We start from the raw sequence: 22,301 nt of genomic DNA, 5'->3' as shown, positions 1-22,301 counted from the left end.
TGTTCCTTTTGTTTTAACTGTTTTTGCCTTCTGGCATGCACTCTGCGCATGCACGCACTAGGAACAGGCTCCAACTGTTCATCTGCCTCACTGATGTCTGATTCCAAAGGCAGCTGATAGCTGGCATACAAACCCTGGCCACCTCTCTGCCTCTGACGCAGAGCCCTCATCCGGGCCTTCCCCAGACTCCAGGACTGGCCCATGTTCCTCCCCAAAACCTCCTCACTGTCTGACTCTGCTGCCAGCTCCGCAGGCTGCTGACAGACCACAACACATCCATCTCCCCAGGGGACACTTGACTCCTCGTCTGGACTCTGCTGGTACACCCCAAACCAGACATCTTGAGGAGGAACCCATCCTCACCTGATTTCAGGGTTCATTTTCTGTCTCTCCGTGGTCCCGACCAGTTCACTTGTCCATCTGTTATGGGGTGGTGGGTTTGACTCTTTTAAGTGATTTATTCCCTTTTCTGCCACCATGGAAAGAAAGACACTGTAGCTCAGGGGTGTCAAACTCAATTTCATTGAAGGCCACGTCAGGGTTGTGTTTGACCTCAGGGGTCTGGGGTGGGCGTGGCCAGCATGATGTCACTTGTGTCTGGTGGGCAGGCGGCCCGAGCACTTTGCCAGCGAAAACGGGCTCCCGAGCTCCGTTTTCAGCTGCGACGGCCTCCTGCAACCCTCTGACAGCAAAAACAGAGCTCAGGGAGCCACGCATGGCCCTTGCAAGCTCTATTTTTGCTTGTAGAGGCACCGCGGGCCGGTCCTTCGCTATTTCCATGATGGTCCCTGCGGGCCAGATCTAAGCACCCTGCAGGCCACATCTGGCCCCCGAGCCTTGAGTTCGACACCCCTGCCGTAGCTCCTTGGGCTTCTTCTGATGTTAAGGAGTTGGTCCTCCCTCCCCAGTGAGGTCATGGAAAAGTCACACACACACACCCCGTTCTCCTCTGTTTTGCATTTTGTGGTCTGGGACCTGCTTCTGATGCCCCAAAGGTTTGGCCTCTGGCGCCGATTGGGTTGAGCTGCTTCTCTTAGCAGTACAAACCACGATTTGCCTCCAAACCAGAATTCGGATTACAGAACTGGAGGAAACAGACGGGGAGAGTAGAAGAGCAGAGACTCAACCACCAAAACGGCCAAATTGTGACTTGGTTATTATATACCTTTCTTGTTGTGTTCCTTGTTTTCTCTTCTCTCTCTCCCCCCCCTCCTTTTTTCTCTTTCTCTTTCTCTCCCTCGCACAACCCATGAAAGAAAGAAGTTATGGCTGCCCCTTGCATCTTAATCGGCTCAGGGACAAAAGTAAAATTTAGGGGTGTCTTCTACATGCATGCAGATAAGCCTTTAGCCTGTCCGGGTTCAAAGCAGCAGCTACCAGCAACCAGGCAAGGAGGCAGAATTCAGGGATGCTTGGCAGCACAAACAGCCACGTCTCTTGCATGTGGCTCATGAAAAGAGCCACGTCCGTTTCTGAGTGGAAACCAGACCCCGCAGCCCCATAGATTAGTAGGAAACGGCTGACAAAGACCCCTCTACCAGCTTAGACTGAGTCTGTGGGCGCATGAAGAGAGACGCCTTCAAGCTGACAGGTGGTTATTGCCTGTATTTTTTTTTAAAAAAAAAGAATAGAGTAAGATAAGATGGATAGGATAGGAAAGAGTAGAATAGAATATAATTCATAATGGAATAGAATTCAAAATGGAATGGAATGTAAAATTCAATGTAAAATAGAATAGAAAATATGGAATAGAATAGAATAGAATAGAATAGAATAGAATAGAATAGAATAGAATAGAATAGAATTCAGAACGGAGTGAAATGGAATAAAATAGAATAGAATAAAATGAATAGAATAGAATAGAATAGAATAGAATAGAATAGAATAGAATAGAATGTAAAATGCAATGTAAAATAGAACAGAAAATATGGAATAGGATAGGAATGGAATAGAATAGAATTCAGAATGGGATAGAATTCAAAATGGAATAAAATTCAGAATGGAATAGAATTCAAAATGGAATGGAATGGAATAGAATAGAATAGAATAGAATAGAATAGAATAGAATAGAATAGAATAGAATAGAATAGAATGTAAAATGCAATGTAAAATAGAACAGAAAATATGGAATAGGATAGGAATGGAATAGAATAGAATTCAAAATGGAATAAAATTCAGAATGAAATAGAATTCAAAATGGAATAGAATAGAATAGAATACAATGTAAAATTCAATGTAAAATAGAATAGAAAATATGGAATAGGATAGGAATGGAATGGAATAGAATAGAATTCAAAATGGAATAGAATTCAAAATGGAATGGAATGGAATGGAATGGAATGGAATGGAATGGAATGGAATGGAATAGAATAGAATAGAATAGAATAGAATAGAATAGAATAGAATAGAATAGAATAGAATTGAATTCAAAATGGAACGGAATGGGAATAGAAGCTCTCTGTACATGCAAAGAACAAAATGAGAGGTCATGGATCATAAATCATAGTTACAATCATTAATCATAAGTTAGAAACAACCATTGATAAATCATCAACCAATAGGAGAAGGTAGTAGGAAAGATGAGACATGAGACACAAGTGCTGTGAGAATTAAGTGTGTTCACCAGAGCGATGGCAGGGGGAGGGAAAAATTATATGTCTGGTTGTTTTGGCATGCAATGCTCTATAGCGACGTCCTGATGGGAGAAGTCGAAATAGATTACGTCTAAAAAAAAAAACCCACTTGAGTGTTGATCTTGGACAAGAGTTGTAAGCCACGTGTTCCCTTTTGTGTGTTTGCGTGTGCTCCATGTTCTCCCTTCTCCTGTTTTGGAATTTCACACGGTTTCTTTCCTTTGAATAGCATAGCCTACCGTCGTGTCGTTCGCGTCTATCAGTATGAAGTTGGGGATGATCTGTCTGGAAGGTTTTTCTCCTTTTTTTCTTACCTCGCTGTGTTTTGTTTTGATTTTTTGTTTTCCTTTCGTTTCCTTTCTCTTTTCTTTTCTTTTTTTTTAACTGCACACTCCTAATTTCCCAAAGCTCGGCTTAACCTTTTTCTTTTCCTTTTGTTTTGTTTTTTTTCCCGAACTAACCGATCACTACTGTGAGATGCTCTTGGCGGGAAGAAAGGACGGGTGGATTGTGGGAGGGGGGCTCCCCCCACCCCTTAAGCACCCCCTCCCTTGAAACAGGCCACGTAACTGCTTTGTGATCACTTACCTGCCACGGCTGACAATGACGCTTAACCCCCCCTTGGCTAGCGAGACTCACCTGTTAAAAATCAAGCACCCAGGAACTTTATAATTCTTGCAAAATGAAAAGTCTGGGCCTCCCCCCTCCCCCAGGTTGCAGAAGGGCAGGTACGGTTGGGGGGTGGGTGGGTGGGGTGAGCCTGCCAGCTGATTTCCCCAGCCAGATCCCCTCCACTTCACAGGGGCACCGAGAAAGTGAAGCTTGCCCACACAGTAGCCGAGATGTGTTGTTTTTGTGTGCACCGAGTTGTCCGTTGTGGGTTTTTTTTCACCGCGAATGTTTCAGGACGGGGCTCTTGACTTCAAAGTGAACCAAAACTCGCTGCCCTTGGGACTCTGTCCATCTTGCTCAGTTTCGCTTTTGTCCGTTTCCAAAGTTTAAAACCCAGTTCAGATGTTTTGGGGGTGGGGGGGAGAAAAAATCCTGAAATTGCAGTAAAGTAACACAAAAGATAGGGACTCAGTGGCTAAGACGCTGAGCTTGTCGATCGGAAGGTCGGCAGTTCAGTGGTTCGAGTGCCGCGTAATGGAGTGAGCTCCCGTGACTTGTCCCAGCCTCTGCCAACCTAGCAGTTCGAAAGCAGGTAAAAAATGCGAGTAGAAAAATAGGGACCACCTTTGGGGGGAAGGGAACAGCGTTCCGTGTGCCTTTGGCGTTGAGTCATGCCAGCCACATGACCACAGAGATGTCTTCGGACAGCGCTGGCTCTTCGGCTTTGAAACGGAGAGGAGCACCGCCCCCTAGAGTCGGGAACGACTAGCACAGATGTGTGAGGGGAAACTTTACCTTTTAACACAAAAGATGGATCATTTTGGATCAAAAAGAACCCCGGGGATGAAAAATCCTTAAATTGCCATAGAGCAACACTTAAAATGGGATCATTTTGGGTCACTTTAAAAAGAGCCCTGACCAGCTGCACCTCGGACGCCAAAGCATTTTTGCTTTTTCTTTGCTGGAAAAGAAGCTGCCCTACCAAGCAGGGAGTGTGCAAACCGAGCCAGTCGTTTGTGCAAAAGTTTCCCATTCCTGCCACGCTGTGTGTGCAAAGCCCCGCTCAAGTCTTGTGCCTCTCATTGACAAGCCCCCCCCACTCATCTCAAGCAATTTACTTGCGGCTTTTGTGTGTGTGTGTGTGTGTGTGTCTGCCAGGCTCCAGGGGATGGCTGCGGACACCCCCCCCCCCCCGCTCCCCTCCAGATTGTCAAGAAATCCGGCGCTTTAGAATTTGCATGAATGTTATTTTCCTATTTTTATTTTTGCTGCCCTTAACTTAGGTTGGCGAAATGGGGCTTGAAATTAACCATAGAGTCCTAGGACTGGAAGGGATCTTGGAAGGTCTTCTAATCCAACCCCCTCCCTCTGCCCAAAAATTCAGCTTCAGATTTTGGTTCTGGAAAGGATTTCCCCCACCCACCCCATCTTTACAAGATCGCCTGTTCCAAAACCAGATTTTTTTATTCATGTAGAGAGGAATTCTTCAGAAGCAATTAATAAAAGAGGAAGGGGTTGTGTCACTCTGGTTGCAAGATCGGGGTTTCTAGATTGTGTGGTGCATTTTATCTGCATGGATACACATGTGGGTGGGCTTCATAAATTTGAGGAAGGGGTTCTCTTCCTGGTTGCTGGGTGGGCGTGGCCTAATCGCCCTCCTGCACCACAGCAGGGAGGGGTTGTTTTTGCCCTCCCTGGGCTCTGGTGGCTTTCCTCGAGCCTCTGGGAGGGCGAAAACGGCCTCCCCAGGCTCCGGAGGCCCTCTAGAGGCTGGAAAAGGGGCCGTTTCCGGCCTTTTTTTTATTTTAATTTTTTAATTATTTTTATTTTAATTTGATTTATATGCCACCCTTTTCCGGAGACTCAGGGCGGCTTACAATGCGTTAAGCAATAGCCTTCATACTTTTGTATATTTTATACAAAGTCATCTTATTGCCCCCACAAACTGGGTCCTCAATTTACCTACCTTAGAAAGGATGGAAGGCTGAGTCAACCTTGAGCCTGGCGAGATTCGAACTTACAGTAATTGCAGACAGCTGGATGTTAATCACAATGCATTAGTATGCTGAGCCACCAGGCCCCTAACTTCCCGAACTTCCGGGAGGCCCGTTTTTCATGCCTCCGTGTGTGCCCTGCACTTAACCTGCATCCAGAATGGGCCGCGTGGGAATCCTGGGAGGGGAGGGGCAGGGTGGGTGGGGTCAGCCAGGAGTGGGATTTGGGGGTTCTCTGAACTGCACAGAATCTTAGCTAGAGGTTCTCCCGAAACCCCCAGCAGCCCACCCCTGGATACACACACACACACACACACACACACACACACACACACACACACTCCAGTGTGTGTAATCAGTGGCCGCTTCTCCTTAGGGGTCTTCACTATGTACCCCAGGAGGATATTTTGATATCAAGATGAAAAGACTTTTAACTGGATTTTGCGGTTTTTGGATTTGTAAACCACTCCCGAGACACTTGAATAGTCAGATGGGCAATAAGTGGGTTGGATTACATTGATAAATATTCCAAAATTCGGTGTATAAGCATCTTACATTTTTTTTTCCCTGTTGAAAAAACACCACGGAGTGGTGGGCGTGCGTCTCCGTGTTTCTTTTGTTTCATGTAGTTTCCTTGTTTTTAACGGTTTCTAAAAAAAAAAAAAATCATTTTTTATGGGACGCGGTGGCTCAGGGGCTAAGACGCTGAGCTTGTCGATCGAAAGGCCGGCAGTTCAGCGGTTCGAATCCCGAGTGCCGCGCAACGGGGTGAGCTCCCGTGACTTGTCCCAGCTTCTGCCAACCTAGCAGTTCGAAAGCAGGTAAAAAATGCAAGTAGAAAAACAGGGACCACCTTTGGTGGGAAGGGAACAGTGTTCCGTGCGCCTTTGGCATTGAGTCATGCCGGCCACATGACCACGGAGACGTCTTCGGACAGCGCTGGCTCTTCGGCTTGGAAACGGAGATGAGCACCGCCCCCTAGAGTCAGGAATGACCAGCATATATGTGTTACCTTTATGTTTAAAAATCATTTTGTCAGCAACCCAGAGCTGCTAGGCGTTGGTTTTCGTGCCTTAAGCAAGACTAGAATTCACAATTTTCTAGGCCGGTGCCTGCAGCCATTCTACCCCGCTGCTTCTCAGTGTATCAGCGCCTTAATTTCACTAAACAGACCCCGTCCTTAAGAGAGGCTAGTGGGTTAATTCCGAGCCCCATTTCTTTAACTGGCTGAAAGCCCCTCTCTCATGCCAACTCTTCCTTCAGGTCTTGCATGGTGGAAGAATCGGGCACTCTGGAGTCTCAGCTGGAAGCAACCAAGGTGGGTATTTTGGTGGAACAAAACACGGGGGAAGAATCCTATCGGGGTTGAAATACAGTAGTCCTCGACTCACAGACACAGCAGAGCCCAAAGTGTCGTTAAGTGAGACATTTGTTAAGTGGATTTTGCCACCACCGTTGCTAAACGACTCACTGGTGTTGACATGTTAGTAACCCGGTTGTTAAGTGAATCTGGCTTCCCATGGACTTTGCTTGCCGGAAGGTCGCAAAAGGAAGATCCCGTGACTTCTGGGGACTCAGCAACGGTCATAAGTACAGTAGTGGCCAAAATTGTGAAAACCTTTTGGAGAAAAGTGTATTTTTTAAAACTTGGCTAATAACACCACTTTTTTGGGGAGTAGTGCCATAACATCATATATCAATGGAAAGATAATTGAATCAAGAACATAATGTAATTACTTTTAGGAAGGATTTGTTATTAGAATAGCAGTTGCAGTATAAAGAAGAAAAGGGAAACACTTAGAAAAAACGAGATATGCAAAAATGATCCCCATGTCAGTGAATCCTTCGTTGGGTAACCTTCAGCATGAATTACGGCCTTACAACATCTTCCCATGGAGTGAACCAAGTCTTTTAGTTCTGTAGCTGTTACACTGTGAAACCAAGATTGAATGATGGCTTCTATTAACTGGGTTTTATTGCTGCATCACTTCTGACTAACAAGTTTATTGGCTCGATTTATTGGTTCGATTTATATGCTGCCCTTTTCCAGATTCTCAGGTCGGCTTACAATGCATTAAGCAATACCCTTCATACTTTTGTATATACCTGCTTAGTCGGGCTTTCAGGCCCCCCCTAAGCGGTGTTCTTTTTTACAAAAAGTCAGCTTATTGCCCCCACAATCCGGGTCCTCATTTTACCTACCTCGAAAGGATGGAAGGTTGAGTCAACCTTGAGCCTGGTGAGATTTGAACTCGCAGTAATTGCAGGCAGCTGGTGTTACTTAATAGTGCTTTAGTCTGCTGCGCCACCAAGGCTCATATATTTTCCATTGGGCGAAGGTCTAGGCTATTCTCAGGCCATTCCAGCAGTGGAATAGGGTTATCTTGAAACTCAAAAAAAAAAAAAAGTGTTGTTAGCCATCAAACCTCAAAAATGCACTTTTCCCAAAAGGTTTTCACAATTTTGACCACAACTGTATGAAGCAATTGCCAAGCCTCTGAATTTTGGATCACTTGGCTACGGGGATGCTGCAAACGGTCATAAGGGTGAAAAATGGTCATAAGTTGCTGTTGTTAACAGTCAATAAACGAATATTAAGTCGAGGATAACCTCCATAGGAAGCTTCAGTTCAGTTCAGATGACTCTTTGACAATTCATAGCCGGGAATTATGCAGCCATCGGAGAGGATAGGATGTCCCTTCCAGGCCTTTGCACTATTTTGGGGGTGGAGAGAGGGAAGGTGGTCCTTGGGGGTTTGTGCAGGCTCATGCACGCTTCTCCCTCTTTCCCCTTTCAGCGCAAACACCAGGAGATCCGAGCCATGAGAAGCCAGCTGAAGAAAATCGAAGACCTCGGAGCGGCTATGGAAGAGGCTCTGATTTTGGATAACAAGTACACCGAGCACAGCACGGTGGGGCTGGCCCAGCAGTGGGACCAACTGGATCAGCTCGGCATGAGAATGCAGCACAACCTGGAGCAGCAGATACAGGCCAGGTGGGGGCACCCACTCTGGAATGGATGATGGTGGTGGGATTAGCTTTGCAGAGAAAGGTTGGCTGTGGGACAGAGGTGGGTTTCAGCAGGTTCTGATCAGTTCTGGAGAACCGGTAGCGGAAATTTTGAGTAGTTCGGAGAACCGGTAGTAAAAATTCTGACTGGCCCCGCTCCCGTCTATTCTCTGCCTCCCAAATCCCACCTGATCGGGAGGAAATGGGGATTTTACAGTATCCTTCCCCTGCCATGCCCACCAAGCCACACCCACAGAACCGGTAGTAAAAATGTTTGAAATCCATCACTTGGTGTGGGAGGTGGATCGGAAGAAACAGACACCCCGCAAATAAAAGCCCTCCTCTTTATTTACACATGGGGAATTCACTGCCTTCCCCAACAGAAAGTCCAGGCAAGAATCCTGCAAGGAGTTTAACTGAAACAATAGTCCTTTATCAGCTCGTTAGGATAAATGCAAGGCCTGAAATTAAGTCAATTCAAACAGAGACATAGACAAACTTCAGTTCTGGCAAGGCAGCCTTTGTCCCACGAAACACACAAGGAGCAAACTTTCCAGAAATGCCTCTTACGACAACCACTCCCTTTTCCTCCTAATTATTCCCCAGCCAGGGAGGTGCCAGTCAGCGTCCACGTTTGTTTTGCTTCCCGAGCTGGCTCCTTGTCCTCCGTTATTCTCCTCTCCTATCTGCTCTGCGCATATGTGCATCTGGAACCGGCCCCAGCTGTTCCTCCTCCTCCTCACTCATCTCTGACTCCAAAGGCAGCTGCCTCTCTGGCTGGGAAATGCTGGACGGCCCTGGCTCTATCTCTGCGTCCGACGCTGAGCATCCATCAGAGCCTTCCCCAGGCTCCAGAACTGGCCCAAGTTCTTCCCCAACCTCCTCATCGTCCCGAGTGATTAATGTTGTGGCCCACAACATTTATTACTTAGCTGGAGTCTCCCTTTGGGGAGTTTCTGGCAGTTCTTCAAATGTTGTAACCCCAGGTGGATTGACTCAAAGGTGTTTTTTTTTCCAAGAGGCAACTGGACTTTCTGTTTTTTTTCTTTGAAGACGTTTCACTGAAGAAGCTTCTTGGATAAAAAGCGAAATGCTTTCAAAGAAAAATAAGTACCTTATGATTCTTGACGAATGTATCTTTTCTTTTATGTACTCTGAGAGCGTATGCACCAAGACAAATTCCTTGTGTGTCCAATCACACACACAATAAAGAATTCTCTTCTCTTCTCTTCTCTTCTCTTCTCTTCTCTTCTCTTCTCTTCTCTTCTCTTCTCTTCTCTTCTCTTCTCTTCCCTTCCCTTCCCTTCCCTTCCCTTCCCTTCCCTTCCATTTTCCATTCCATTCCATTCCATATTCTATTCTATTCTATTCTATTCTATTCTATTCTATTCTATTCTATTCTATTCTATTCTATTCTATTCTATTCCATTCCATTCCATTCCATTCTCCATTCCATTCCATTTTCTATTCTATTCTATTCTATTCTATTCTATTCTATTCTATTCTATTCTATTCTATTCTATTCCATTCCATTCCATTCCATTCCATTCCATTCCATTCCATTCCATTCCATTCTCCATTCCATTCCATTCCATTTTCTATTCTATTCTATTCTATTCTATTCTATTCCATTCCATTCCATTCCATTCCATTCCATTCCATTCCATTTTCTATTCTATTCTATTCTATTCTATTCTATTCTATTCTATTCTATTCTATTCTATTCTATTCTATTCTATTCTATTCTATTCCATTCCATTCCATTCCATTCCATTCCATTCCATTCCATTCCATTCCATTCCATTTTCCATTCCATTCCATTTTCTATTCTATTCTATTCTATTCCATTCCATTCCATTCCATTCCATTCCATTCCATTTTCTATTCTATTCTATTCTATTCTATTCTATTCTATTCTATTCTATTCTATTCTATTCCATTCCATTCCATTCCATTCCATTCCATTCCATTCCATTTTCTGTTCTGTTCTGTTCTATTCTATTCTATTCTATTCTATTCTATTCTATTCTATTCTATTCTATTCTATTCTATTCTATTCTATTCTATTCCATTCCATTCCATTCCATTCCATTCCATTCCATTCCATTCCATTTTCTATTCTGTTCTGTTCTGTTCTGTTCTGTTCTATTCTATTCTATTCTATTCTATTCTATTCTATTCTATTCTAAAAAGCAGAAAGTCTAGTTGCCTCTTGGAAAAAAAAACATATTTGGAACAACTATGATCTGGATAACTGAGAATCTCCAGAGACACTCAGGAGGTTGACCATAAACTTGGCAAGCATATTTCTCCTTAAGAGGTGGAGGGGGCGGGAAAACATCTCTCAGGTTTATTTTCCTCCACCCCACCCCCACGGAAAAACAGCTCTCAAACCACCGTATTGGGACAACTGATTTAAAGTCGAAGAGGCAGAAACTCTCTCCATTTTGGGGAGCGAGATTTCCTCCATCGATCTTTTCCGATCGATCAAACGGGCGCTCCTTCGGCGCCGTTTTTTAGTGTCAACCTCTCACCGAGTGAACACATTTCTCTTGTTTTTCAGAAACACCACCGGTGTCACCGAAGAGGCTCTGAAGGAATTCAGCATGATGTTTAAGTAAGTTTTGCAGTGGTTTTTGGGTGATTGTCCTGGCCTGCAAACCACCTCCTGGGTGCCAAAAAATCCTCTGTGTCCTGTTTTTAAATTTGAGCCAGGTTTAAGTTGGGGAGAGGCAGTGGCTCTTAGCGTCATGGCCAGGGTGGGATTCTACTGGTTCGGGCAAATCGGTAGCTCCGACGTTCAGCTGGGAGCGAACCGGTGGGCTCTGACAATCAGGTGGGCTCAACTGCCTGCCCCTGCGCTTTACTGATCTATATCTTTTCAGCTGATTCGCGCGGCAGAGCAGATTGCCGCGCCTCAGCTGTGTTACTCCCAAGTGGTAACACAGAAGGTTAGTATTTGTAAAACTATGCGTGAAGGGTGCTCATGCAAAGCACGCGATCACCAAACCAGTTGTTAAACTGGCAGCATCCCATCACTGGTCATAGCTGACTGGAGTCCGGTTATATATGTGTGAAGCAGCCTGTTCAAATCCCAGCAAATCTTTCTGAGTATTAAAGCAACTGTAAAGTCTTGCCTCTCCAATCTGCCCAGGAAAGCAGGACTCTTGAAACTGCAGTGGTTCCAAAAGGAGCTTTTTATTGAAAGGGTTTGTGATAACAAGAGATCTAGGCAAGAACTGAAGCTCCTCACTTAAGACCAGCTATTTAAAAGCAATGCTAACCATGTACAGATCACTCCATTCCTCTCCCCACTTCCTCCCCCAAAACTGCCAGCGTCACCGTAGAAATACCTGGAACCTGACAGCAATATTTGGCGATTCTTTCAAAGCCTGTCTTGAAAAGGTTTAGCCAATAAAAGTAAAATAAATTCCTTCACCCTAGGCACTTCGACAAGGATAAATCTGGCCGTCTGAACCACCAAGAATTTAAATCCTGCCTGCGCTCCCTGGGTTATGATCTCCCCATGGTGGAGGAAGGAGAACCGGATCCAGAATTCGAAGCTATTCTCGACACCGTGGATCCAAATCGGTAAGAGCTTTCAGGACAACCCCGTATGTTTTTCCCTCCAAAGCTTTACGGTAGCGTTTCTCAACCATGGCAACTTGAAGGTGGGTGGACTTCAACTCCCAGAATTCCTTCTCTGGTCACCTCCAACATTGTTTTTCCCCCCCTCTTTCTGGCAGGGATGGACACGTCTCTCTGCAGGAGTACATGGCCTTCATGATCAGCAGAGAGACGGAGAACGTGAAGTCCAGCGAGGAGATAGAGAGTGCTTTCCGTGCCCTCAGCTCGGAGGGCAAGCCCTACGTGACCAAGGAAGAACTCTACCAAGTAAGGGAAGCTTTTTTGGGGGGGGGGGATTTAGCATCTACTACAAGGAGACACGGTGACTAAGACGCTGAGCTTGTCGATCGAAAGGTTGGCAGTTCAGTGGTTTGAATCCCTAGTGCCACGTAATGGAGTGACTTGTCCCAGCTTCTGCCAACCTAGCAGTTCGAAAGCATGTAAAAAAAAAAATGCAAGTAGAAAAATAGGGACCACCTTTGGTGGGAAGGGAACAGCGTTCCGTGCGCCTTTGGCGTTGAGTCATGCCGGCCACATGACCACGGAGACATCTTCAGACAGTGCTGGCAACTCGGCTTTGAAACAGAGAGGAGCACTGCCCCCTAGAGTCAGGAACGAGTAGCACATATGTGCGAGGGGAGCCTTTACCTTTTTAGCATCTACTACAGGTAGTCCTTGACTTACAACAATTCACTTAGTGACCATTCAAAGTTACGACGTTGAAATAAACGACTTACAATCATTTTTCAGTTAAGACTTTTGAAGCATATCCCCCTCATCAAAATTCAGATGCTTGGCCACTGGTTCATACTTATGGCCGTTGCTGTGTCCTCAGGTTCACGTGATCCCCTTTTGCGACCCTTTGACAAACCAACTCGATGGGCAAGACAGATTTCCCCTGATCAGCTGCAGTGATTCTCACCTAACAACGTTGGCGAGGAAGGCTGTAAAATGGGGCAAAACTCATTTAACAAATGTCTCCACAAGATAAAACGTTGGGCTCAATTGTGGTCATAAGCCGAGGACTACCTCAATTGTGGTCATAAGCTGAGGACCACCATTAGACAGAGTTGCAAGGCCAAACTATCAGCACCAGTGTGACGACTATGCAACATGACAGCGGTGCTCCAGGAAATAATGTGCTTTCTGGCCCCTTCGACGAAACTTTAATTTGCTAGAAACCCCACGTCAGTGCAGATAATTTTGTAGCTTCTGTTCTGACCCAGCCTTAGCAGAAGCAAGAAACAGACTCCTGGTCACGAAAAACCCCTCTTTATTTACCTCTTGTGAATTAATTGCATTCACCCACCGAAAAGTCCAGGCAAGAGTCCTTCAAGGAGTTAATGGCAGCAACAGACTTTATCAGTTCCTTGCGATCCTAGCCGAAAAATGAGCAAAATCTTCAGAAATACGAACATTTGTCTCCTACGACAACCGGCTCCCCTTTCCTTCTATTTATTCCCCAGCCAGAGAGGGGCCATTCAGCGTCCATGTGTGCTTTGCTTCCCAAGTTGACTCCTTGTCCTCCGTTGCTCACCTCTCCTAACTGCTCTGTGCATACCTGCGTCTGGAACAGGCCCAGCTGTTCTTCCTCTTTACTTATCTCAGCCTCCAAAGGCAGCTGCCAGTGGCTGGGAAATGTCGGACGGCCCTGGCTCTATCTCTGTGTCCGATGCAGAGCATCCATCAGAACCTTCCCCAGGCTCCAGAACTGGCCCAAATTCCTCCCCAACCTCCTCATCGTCAGAGTCTGCCGCCAGCTCCGCTTGCAGCTGGCGGGCCACAACAGCTTCTCTAACACAGAAGCTGAAGAGGCCCACCCCAGAAACGATTGAGAGAAAAACCTGAATGAGGTAGTAGGAGCATGTCACTAAATGGATGAAACCATTCCCGATATTGTCACCGTCCAGGATAGTATCATTTCTTCGGTGCTTGCTTAATGTTCCTCTTGTGGTCCGCCAGCAGCCTGCGGAGCTGGCAGCTGAGTCAGACAGTGAGGAGGCTGGGGAGGAACAGGGGCCAGTCCTGGAGTCAGGGGAAGGCCCGGACGAGGGTTCTGTCGGAGACAGAGATGGGGCCAGGTCCATCTGGGAGCGATGCGTGGACTCCGGAGCCTCTAGAGGCAGATAGCCGAGAGGCAGAGGAACAGGAGGAGCCTGTTCCTAGTGTATGCATGTACAGAGCTGCCAGAAGGCAAGAGTAGCTAAAGCAAAATGGACGACTCAGGAGTAAGGCCAGGAGATGATTGGCCCCTTCTAGACGGCTTAAAAGAGCAGCAACAGCTCTTGGGATCTTTGTAGGAAAGCAACGTTGCTACATTTGTTTCTTGTCGGCGTCTGTTGCTTCTGAACTTCATGGGGCTTTGCCAAGTAAGCCCTTTGGCAGGGTGCCAAAGAAGACAAAGGTTGGTGATTATCCCGAAGGACTAGTTTTGCTACTAATTGGGACTCAGCTGAGAATGAAAGTAATTCTCAGCTGTTACAATAAAATAGGTTTGTTTGGGACTAATTGTGTCTTGTAATGACTCAGTAAGCCTAGGTCACAACAGTTCCTTCCTCCTGCTGAAGACGTTTTCTACCCAGGCAGGCAGGCATTTGGTTGTCTGAATTTAACATTTCAAAACATTTCTTTCTCGTTTTGGGCTTCCTGACCCAACCCTCACGGTGCCTTTTGTCTCTCGTTTGCCTTTCCAGAATCTGTCCCGGGAACAGGCGGACTACTGCATCTCGCACATGAAGCCCTACATGGACAGCAAAGGCCGAGAACTTCCCTCTGCCTACGACTATGTCGAATTCACACGCTCCCTCTTCGTGAATTGATCGCCAGCGCTCGCCCCCCCCCGCCCCACCCCCCCACCCCCACCCCGGCAATCCTGAGAATGTGCTTGTGTGTCTTTGGCTCCTTCGCTCTTTGCATGTCTCCCCTCTCGTGCTCGAAAACCGATCCCCATGTAACCTTATAAAAACGCTTCGCTTAATGCCTCCGTCCTTAGGTCGAAGGAAACAAACGAACAACAACAAAAAAATATGTCACAGTGTGTGCTTCAATAAAAGTTGCTAGTCCAAATTGAGGGTTTTCTTTCACGCCTTCCGGAGCATAAAAGAGAAATCCCCATCGACAAAACGCAAAGCCCCCTCCGCTAAGTCTTAAGAGAAATCCCACTCAGAATTGTGCTTTTACTTAGTCTTTATTTACAACCTTCTCCATCACACACACACACACACACACACACACATTCCCTTTGTGGGAGGATTGACAACAGTTGCATGAACAAAAGACTTCCGCTCCCTGCCTGGAAGCATCTCTTGAGTTAAGACGCCCGGCAAGGGTTGGGTGTCTTAATCGGTGACCTCGTTTGCCAGCTGATCGAGATGGCTCATCTCTCGCGGGCCCTCTTCGGTGAAATCCGAACTCAGCTGCCAGACCTTCACCGTCCCGCTGGCGTCCCCGGCGGCAAGGAGCTGAGTCTGCCGAGGGTTGAACTCCAAGCAGTGGACGGGGGCCTGATTGGGCGTCTGCCTGATTGAGATGGAGGGCTTTTGGGAGCTCTTTGCAAAGTCGAAAAGCTGCACTTCCCCTGGAAAACAAGCCCAAAGATTAAACAGACAGAACAACCCTGCAGGGGCTCCCCCACCTCACCCCACCCGAATCCTGCTTTTTCCTCCTCCAGTGATTCAGGGCTGACACCAATGTTTAAAATCATTGCAGGTTTGCAAAAGGACGAAATTAATTACCGTATTTCTCGTACCATAAGATGCACCTGACCGTAAGACGCACTCCTGTTTTGGGCCTCCGAGCGCTCCATTCCAAAAACGGGACGCGCGGAGGCCGAAAACAGCCAAAAAGTGGGGACCAGTAGGTGGGTGGGGCTTTGGCAATATTCGCTCCATAAGACGTACAGATATTTCCACCCACTTCTGGGAGACAAAAAAATGCCTCTTAATGCAGCGAAAAATACAGTAAATCGATTCACTGAAAAGCAGGAACGATCCCAGCCTGTAGGGATCATCAGAAAATTAAGAAAAATTGTGGGTTGAAGTCGGTGGTGAAATTCAATATTTTTTTTTTACTACCGGTTCTGTGGGCGTGGCTTGGTGGGCAGGGGAAGGATACTGCAAATCCCCATTCCCACCCCACTCTGGGACCAGCCAGAGGTGGTATTTGCTGGTTCTCCGAATTACTCAAAATTTCCGCTACCGGTTCTTCAGAACCTGCTGGATTTCGTCCCTGGTGTAAGTACCAAACTCGCTACCCCACCTGGATGAGGTGAGCCAACTGGGAGGCTCAAATAAAACCACGTCTAGAACCCACAGGTATGACAACCCCCCCCTCCCCACAGCTAGCCAAAGCAAGCGTACCTTCCCCGGAAGCAGCTGCAAAAACTAGGGGCCGAACCGGCGACCACCTGACGCTGAAAATATATTTCTTGGACAACTGAAGGGACAGCAGTGGGCGAGCCTGCAGCATCGAGTGTAAATGAACGTGCCCGTCAGTCCCTCCGCTCAAGAAGAGATTCCTTGGGAGACGGGAAAGAAGAAAAGAAAAAAAGCAGGTTTTATGGAAGCAAATCCAAAATCCGAGAGAGTAGCATTTAGAGCAGGGGGTCTCCAAACGTGGCAACTTTTAAGATTTGTGGACTTCCTCAGCCAGCAAAGTCCACAAGTCTTAAAATGTTGCCAAGGTTGGAGACCCCTGATTTAGAGCCAACAGCTTACCACTCAACTGGAATACCAGCTATTCTGCAAGTGCTTCATAAGGTGTCTCTCTAATCATCATTGCACATTAAAAGAACTAAAATGAAACTGATACCGTGTTTCCCCGAAAAGAAGACCAGGTCTTATATTAATTTTTGCTCCAAAAGATGCATTAGGGCTTATTTTCCGGTTAGGTCTTATTTTGGGGGAAATACGGTACTAAATGCATCCATCTGGCTGACAATCTTAACGGGCTTATTTTTGGGGTAGGGCTTTTATTACAAGCATCCTGAAAAATCATACTAGGATTTGTTTTCCAGTTGGGTCTTATTTTGGGGGAAACCGGGTAGTTTTTATGGCCTAGAATCACAGGCTAAAAGATCTCGAATCAAGAGAAATTTTGTACCGTGGCTGTGTTGGAGCCAGAAGTTCAAATCCAGGTTTTGTTGTTACTCTTAAAACAGGTGTTTTCTGAGGTCCTTCCCCTTCACTCAAAAAGACACTTAATAGGCAGGTTATAATTTTGCCTATTAACCCTAACCCTAACCCTAATCCTAACCCTAACCCTCCGCTGGAAAGGGAGACCAGAAACCCTAGGCCACGGTTACCTACTGCCTTAAACCACGTTTGCCTGGATTACTACAACATGGTTAATTATAACCCCCCGCTTACAAGCCGCCAGATTTGAGTTCGCAGATCCCAGAAACGCACCCAACAAAACGTGTTTTTGTTTACGTTGGTTCCCGAAAAGCTTCCCGTGCTCCAGATGTAGCAGCAACAGCAATCAGGCCTTACCTGTGGAAAGGTGAGCAGCTGACACTGTAGATGGGGCCTCCGTGGGAGGAGAAGCTGAACTGGGCGGGGGCCCTGAGGGGAACGGAGCAGCCCTTCTGCAGGTGGGCGGCCGTGTCCACCGCAGTCGAGCACTTCATCAAGTAGCCGCCCTCCGTGCCGCTGACGAAGACGCTGGGCTCGAAGTGGGAGAAGGAGAGGCACGTCACGCCCACTACCGTGTCTCCTCGAGAATGCTGGGGGTGGAGGGGAGAGACAAAAAAGTCTTATGCATCACTGCAGCAGAAACGCAACACTGAAAAAAAACAGGAACCAGGAAAATCAAGTGGGAATTGGGGGCCCTGCAATGAAGAAGTTGGCCATTCTGACAACCTACTGATGAGTCTCTGCAAAGATAATAAAAGATAACGATTATTATCTTATGATTCAGCTTAAAATACACTGTTCTGACCTAGGCTCCGTTAAAAAGCAGGAAGCAGAGTTTTAGTCCCAACGAAGCCTCTTTTATTTATACGACTGTGAGTTACTTTCATTCACAGTCAAAACAGTTTTTCAAAGGAATATTTATCAACACAGACCTTATCTCGCTTGGCAAGCTGCCATGTAACTTGTTTCCAAATGCAGTACAAGGCAAAACTTGGCACAGAGTCTCTTAGAATCATGAACAGAACTTTCCACTCTTGAAACGACCGAATGAACAAATTGTTTCCTGTAAAAGCTCCCTCCCTGTTCGCTCCTCTTTTGTTTCCTACGGGAGGGGCCAATCACCTCCAAGGTGTGGCTTTACTCCCAAGTCGACCCTGCTTTCTGAGTTGTTCTTGTCTTCTGGCAGCTCTGCACATGCACACACTGGAAACAGGCTCCAACTCTTCCTCTGCCTCACTACTGTCTATCTCCCTCTCTATCTCTGACGCAGAGCCCTCGTCCGAGCTTTCCCCAGCCCCCAGGACTGGCTCATGTTCCTCCCCAACCTCCTCACTGTCTGACTCTGCTGCCAGCTCCGCTGGCCGCCGCTGGGCCACAACATACACGTCCCTTCCTGCAAGACTCCGTTCTGCGTAAGACGCGACCTCAGATGGAAACCACTAAATTGATGTGACCAGCAGACGCGTGTCTCCAACTCTACAGGCCACAGATCCTTTTCCAGGGTCAGCGTAGACTGCCCAGGGCTGTGGAGGTTCTCCACATCAGGATCCTTCCCACCACCTACTTTCTTGAGTTTTGTGCTCCGGGGAATCTGCTGCTGGACGAAAGCGAAACCGCTGGCGGGGTGGAGTAGGCCGTCCCTCTCTTCCTGCCACACCAGGATCTTCCCATCGGTGGAGACGCTCAAGACGCGGAAGGTGCGCGGCTGCCGGGGGTCTCGGTGCCAGCTGACCTGAGGCCCAGAAGGAACGATTAGAGAGCTCAGGAAGTCACAAGGGAGCCGGACTCCATCCCTTTCCCGTCCCTACCTGATACACGGGGTCGGTGTGAGTATCATCGGTCATGCCCGTCCTCCAGATCAAGGGATCTTCCTGCCTGCCGGTGTCCCAGATCAGGACCTCTCCGCTGAACAGGCCTCCTGCGGAGAAATAATGGAGAAGCTGGCAGGAAGTTTTAGGAATCAGGGAGGATGTTCAACCCTGGTCCACTTCCTGTCCTGGCCCAAGGGGAGCTCCATCGAGAAGCACTTGCCGGCGATGAGCGAAGGCTGCTGGGGGTGGAAAGCCACACACATGACAGCGCTGGGGATTTCGACCACCAGATCTGGGCGGTGGGGATTCAGTGCTCGACGGTCCAGATTCCAGGTGCAGAGGAAGGATTTTTCAGAGCTCCAGTCTCCATCATCCAGTCTGGAAGAAAGAAAAAGAAAGAGGAGAGAGGAGAGAAAAGAAGGGAAGGGAAGGAGGGTGGGAGGAAGGAAAGGGGAACAGAAGGAAGCAAGGAGGGAAGGAAGGAAAACGAAAGAAAAAGAAGAAAGGAAGGAAGGAAGGAGAGAGAGAAAGAAAGGGAGGGAAGAATGGAAGGTAGGAAGAAATAGAGGGAGAGAAGGAAGGAAGGAAGAGGGGAGGGAAGGAAGAAGGGAGGAAAGGAAAAAAAGAAAAGAAAAAAGCGAAAGGAAAGGGAGGGAAGGAAAGAAGGAAAGAATGGTGGGAGAGGGAAGGAAGGAGGGAGGGAAGGAAGGTAGAAAGGAAGAAAGAAAGAAAAAGAAAGGAGGGAGGGAAGGAAGGAAGGAATGGTGGAAGGGAGGAAGCGGGGAAGGAGGAAAGGAATTAGGGAGGGATGGAAGGAAGGAGGGAGAAAGGGAGGGAGGCAGAGCCATTAGAGGGACAACTGAAAGGGGGACATACACCCCAATTGTGAGGTGATGCCTGCCCATCTCTTCCGGCTCACCTGCCATAGGAGCAGGCGAGGACAGCCCCCGTGGCGTTCCAGCCGATGCTGGTCACTTGCAGGTTGCGCTCCTGGGCTTCCGGGTATGACAAGCTGTGCACACAAGACACCTGCAAGGAAGAAGAGGGGGCATGAGGGGGGACTGGCAGAGAAGAAGCCCCCGCAGATCAAGTGAGGATGGGAAAAGGGCCTGGTGGCTCAGCAGACTGATAGCATTGTGATTAACACCAGCTGTCTGCAATTACTGCAAGTTCAAATCTCCCCAGGCTCAAGGTTGACTCAGCCTTCCATCCTTTCTAAGGTAGGTAAATTGAGGACCCAGTTGTGGGGGCAATAAGCTGACTTTGTATAAATATACAAAAGTATGAAGGCTATTGCTTAACGCATTGTAAGCCGCCCTGAGTCTCCGGAGAAGGGTGGCATATAAATCAATATTTTTTTTAAAAAAAAAGCATTGGTCCGTCATGGCTAGGAAATCTCTCCCGCCGGAAGGCTTGAGACGGGCGACAATAACAGCATCTCACAAGTCTGGTTGTGCCAGAGCTTCTGCCCCCCTCTTATGCTCAAGACGAAGCAGGGAAGTGTCTGCTGAGCCACTTCTGGAGATTACAGGTAGCCCTCAACGTACGACCACAATTGAGCCCAAAATTGATGTCGCTACGTGAGACATTTGTTCAGGGAGCTTTGCTCCCATTTTATGACTCTGCTTGCCACGTTTCTTAAGCAAACCAGTTGTTACATTAGTAACATGGCTTCCCCATTGACGCTGCTTGACAGAAGATCAGAAAGGGGATCACATGACATCCCCACACACACCCCCCAGGACACTGTGACCGTCATCAAAGCGAATCAGTTCAGCATCCAAATGTAAGTCACCCAACCGTGGGGATATTGCAACGGTCAGAAGAGTGAAAATTGGTCCCAAGTCACTTCTTTCAGTGTACCGTTCAAACGGTCACTAAGTGTGACCTGTTGCAAGCCGAGAACAACCTATATCTCAGGGCTGGAAAACCCTCTCCTCCTTGGCCTGGGCAGGAGATCCTGCCTGATCCCTTCTGCAGAAGGTGAGGGACGTCCTTGGAGCAGGAGGGGGGGATCCCCTTAAACCCCCCAGCTGACGGTTCTCCCTGTCGCAGAAGAGGCGGCGTTGAGAGGAGCCGTTACCGTTTCGTTGGGATCTGCCCAGTTGACCTCAAAGCCATCGAAGGCATGGCTCTTCCAGTTCTTGTCCAGCTCACGGATGACTGGCTCCTCCACCCGCTGCAGGAAGGCCCGCAGGCCGGCATAGTCCACCAACGGGGGTGGTGGGAGAGGCAGGGCTTGGGCCGGACTGGCCTCGGGATCCGCCTGGACGCCGACCTCGTGGCTGTGGCGGGTCTGGATCACCCTTTCGGCCGTGGGGACGGAGACGGTCTGGGTGGTCTTCTGCGGGAAGGAAGAGGGCAGAAGTTGGGGATTTTTTGAATACAAGGCCCATCATCCACTGTCCCCAATGAGGTTGGCCTTTCCAAACAGAAGCCCCATCATCCACTGTCCACAATGAGGTTGGCCGTTCCAAATAAAAGCCCCATCATCCACTGTCCACAATGAGGTTGGCCGTTCCAAATAGAAGCCCCATCATCCACTGTCCCCAATGAGGTTCACCAGGATCCTCAATAACAGACCCATCACTCACTCCCATCCCCTGTGCTGGCATGGCAGCACCATAGCCCATCATCCACAGCCAAGGCAAGTGGCGGGCGATGGGAAAGGTCTGCAATGCAAAAGGCTGCCAGGCCAAAGGGAGGTCTCCCACCCACCCACCTTCCTGTGCGCCGCTGGACACTATGGGATTTGTAGTCCCCCCCCCCTCCAAAAAAACAGGGAAGGTTGGGGCGGCGATCTCTAACCCGCGCGGGGCCCAGCCGGGAAAAAAAGAGAGAGAAGCGCCCCAAACGCCAACGGGGCTGCGGCTGGGGGGGATGGGATTTGTAGTCCCACGCCCCGCAGAACAGAGCAGCCCCCACCTCCTCGCATCGGGTCCCCTGGTCCCTCCTCCACACCGACTCCACGTCCAAGGCGCCGGTCGACGCGTCCCCGAACATCCCGGGGGTTTAAAAAAAAAAGGGAGGGGGGTCCCCGGCGAGGCCTAACGCGACCCTCCCCGGTTTTGCAGGCCGCCCTGCGGCGGTTGCCGTGGCAACGGGCTGCCCCGCTGAGGCGCCAACCGATGTCGTCATCCCCGAGCGCGGAAAGCGCGAACTATCAAGCAGCGCCCTCTGGCGACGCGGCAGCTCGCTGCAGGAACCCAGGTACACAGACAGACCTGAGACCAGTTTTATAGAGCTTGCTAAAAACCAGGATTAATTTTTGCAAAGACCGTGGTTTGTCATCATCAGCACTCCAACGTGCTGGGGGGCGAGGAGAGCAAGGTGGGCAACAGGGTGTCCTAAAAAACCAAGGTGTCGCGCGCAAAACAAACCCAGATGGCACCCAAAAACCCCAAATAACAAAAACACCAGAATAGACTAAAGAATAGAATAGAATAGAATAGAATAGAATAGAATAGAATAGAATAGAATAGAA

The 22,301-nt window shown here is 48.0% G+C and overlaps 2 protein-coding genes across 9 annotated transcripts in view; one reads left to right on the top strand and one right to left on the bottom strand.

The window, feature by feature from the left end:
* The window catches only part of SPTAN1 (spectrin alpha, non-erythrocytic 1), a 101,404-nt gene extending 86,464 nt beyond the window's left edge, over positions 1-14,940 (top strand). For 4 of the 8 annotated variants that reach the window (XM_070955595.1, XM_070955596.1, XM_070955594.1 and 1 more), the window contains 7 exons: positions 2,863-2,925; positions 6,503-6,557; positions 8,037-8,233; positions 10,811-10,864; positions 11,692-11,838; positions 11,994-12,141; positions 14,568-14,940. In XM_070955595.1, the coding sequence (XP_070811696.1) occupies positions 2,863-2,925; positions 6,503-6,557; positions 8,037-8,233; positions 10,811-10,864; positions 11,692-11,838; positions 11,994-12,141; positions 14,568-14,693 (790 nt within the window). In that variant the 3' untranslated portion in view covers positions 14,694-14,940. The remainder of the gene's footprint in view (positions 1-2,862; positions 2,926-6,502; positions 6,558-8,036; positions 8,234-10,810; positions 10,865-11,691; positions 11,839-11,993; positions 12,142-14,567) is intronic. The other 4 variants (XM_070955600.1, XM_070955599.1, XM_070955598.1 and 1 more) reach the window with 1 other exon arrangement.
* Positions 14,941-15,053: 113 nt separating this feature from the next.
* DYNC2I2 (dynein 2 intermediate chain 2) lies at positions 15,054-21,869 on the bottom strand. Its single transcript, XM_070955625.1, has 9 exons — positions 21,743-21,869; positions 20,901-21,161; positions 19,737-19,846; positions 19,038-19,195; positions 18,815-18,924; positions 18,571-18,738; positions 17,364-17,596; positions 16,233-16,390; positions 15,054-15,451 (listed from the first exon to the last, which is right to left on the bottom strand). Exons 1-9 carry the CDS (start codon positions 21,818-21,820, stop codon positions 15,213-15,215), a joined length of 1,515 nt encoding a protein of 504 aa, XP_070811726.1. The 5' UTR covers positions 21,821-21,869; the 3' UTR covers positions 15,054-15,212.
* Between the last annotated feature and the right edge of the window lie 432 nt (positions 21,870-22,301).

This window comes from Pituophis catenifer, unplaced genomic scaffold (genome assembly GCF_029215685.1).
Source record: "Pituophis catenifer annectens isolate HBS135680 unplaced genomic scaffold, rPitCat1.0.hap2 SCAF_17, whole genome shotgun sequence".
NCBI lineage: Eukaryota > Metazoa > Chordata > Lepidosauria > Squamata > Colubridae > Pituophis > Pituophis catenifer.
The sequence above is the reverse complement of the archived record's forward strand: the minus strand, read 5'-3'. Positions and strand labels throughout refer to the sequence as shown.

Excerpts from the sequence above, each read along its gene's own strand:
- DYNC2I2 (XM_070955625.1), bottom strand. The coding sequence starts at position 21,820 with ATGTTCGGGGACGCGTCGACCGGCGCCTTGGACGTGGAGTCGGTGTGG. Across the intron at positions 19,847-20,900 it reads GGGCAGATCCCAACGAAACG|GTGTCTTGTGTGCACAGCTT; the intron begins GTAACGGCTCCT and ends TCTTCCTTGCAG. Across the intron at positions 18,739-18,814 it reads ACACCGACCCCGTGTATCAG|GTCAGCTGGCACCGAGACCC; the intron begins GTAGGGACGGGA and ends TCTGGGCCTCAG.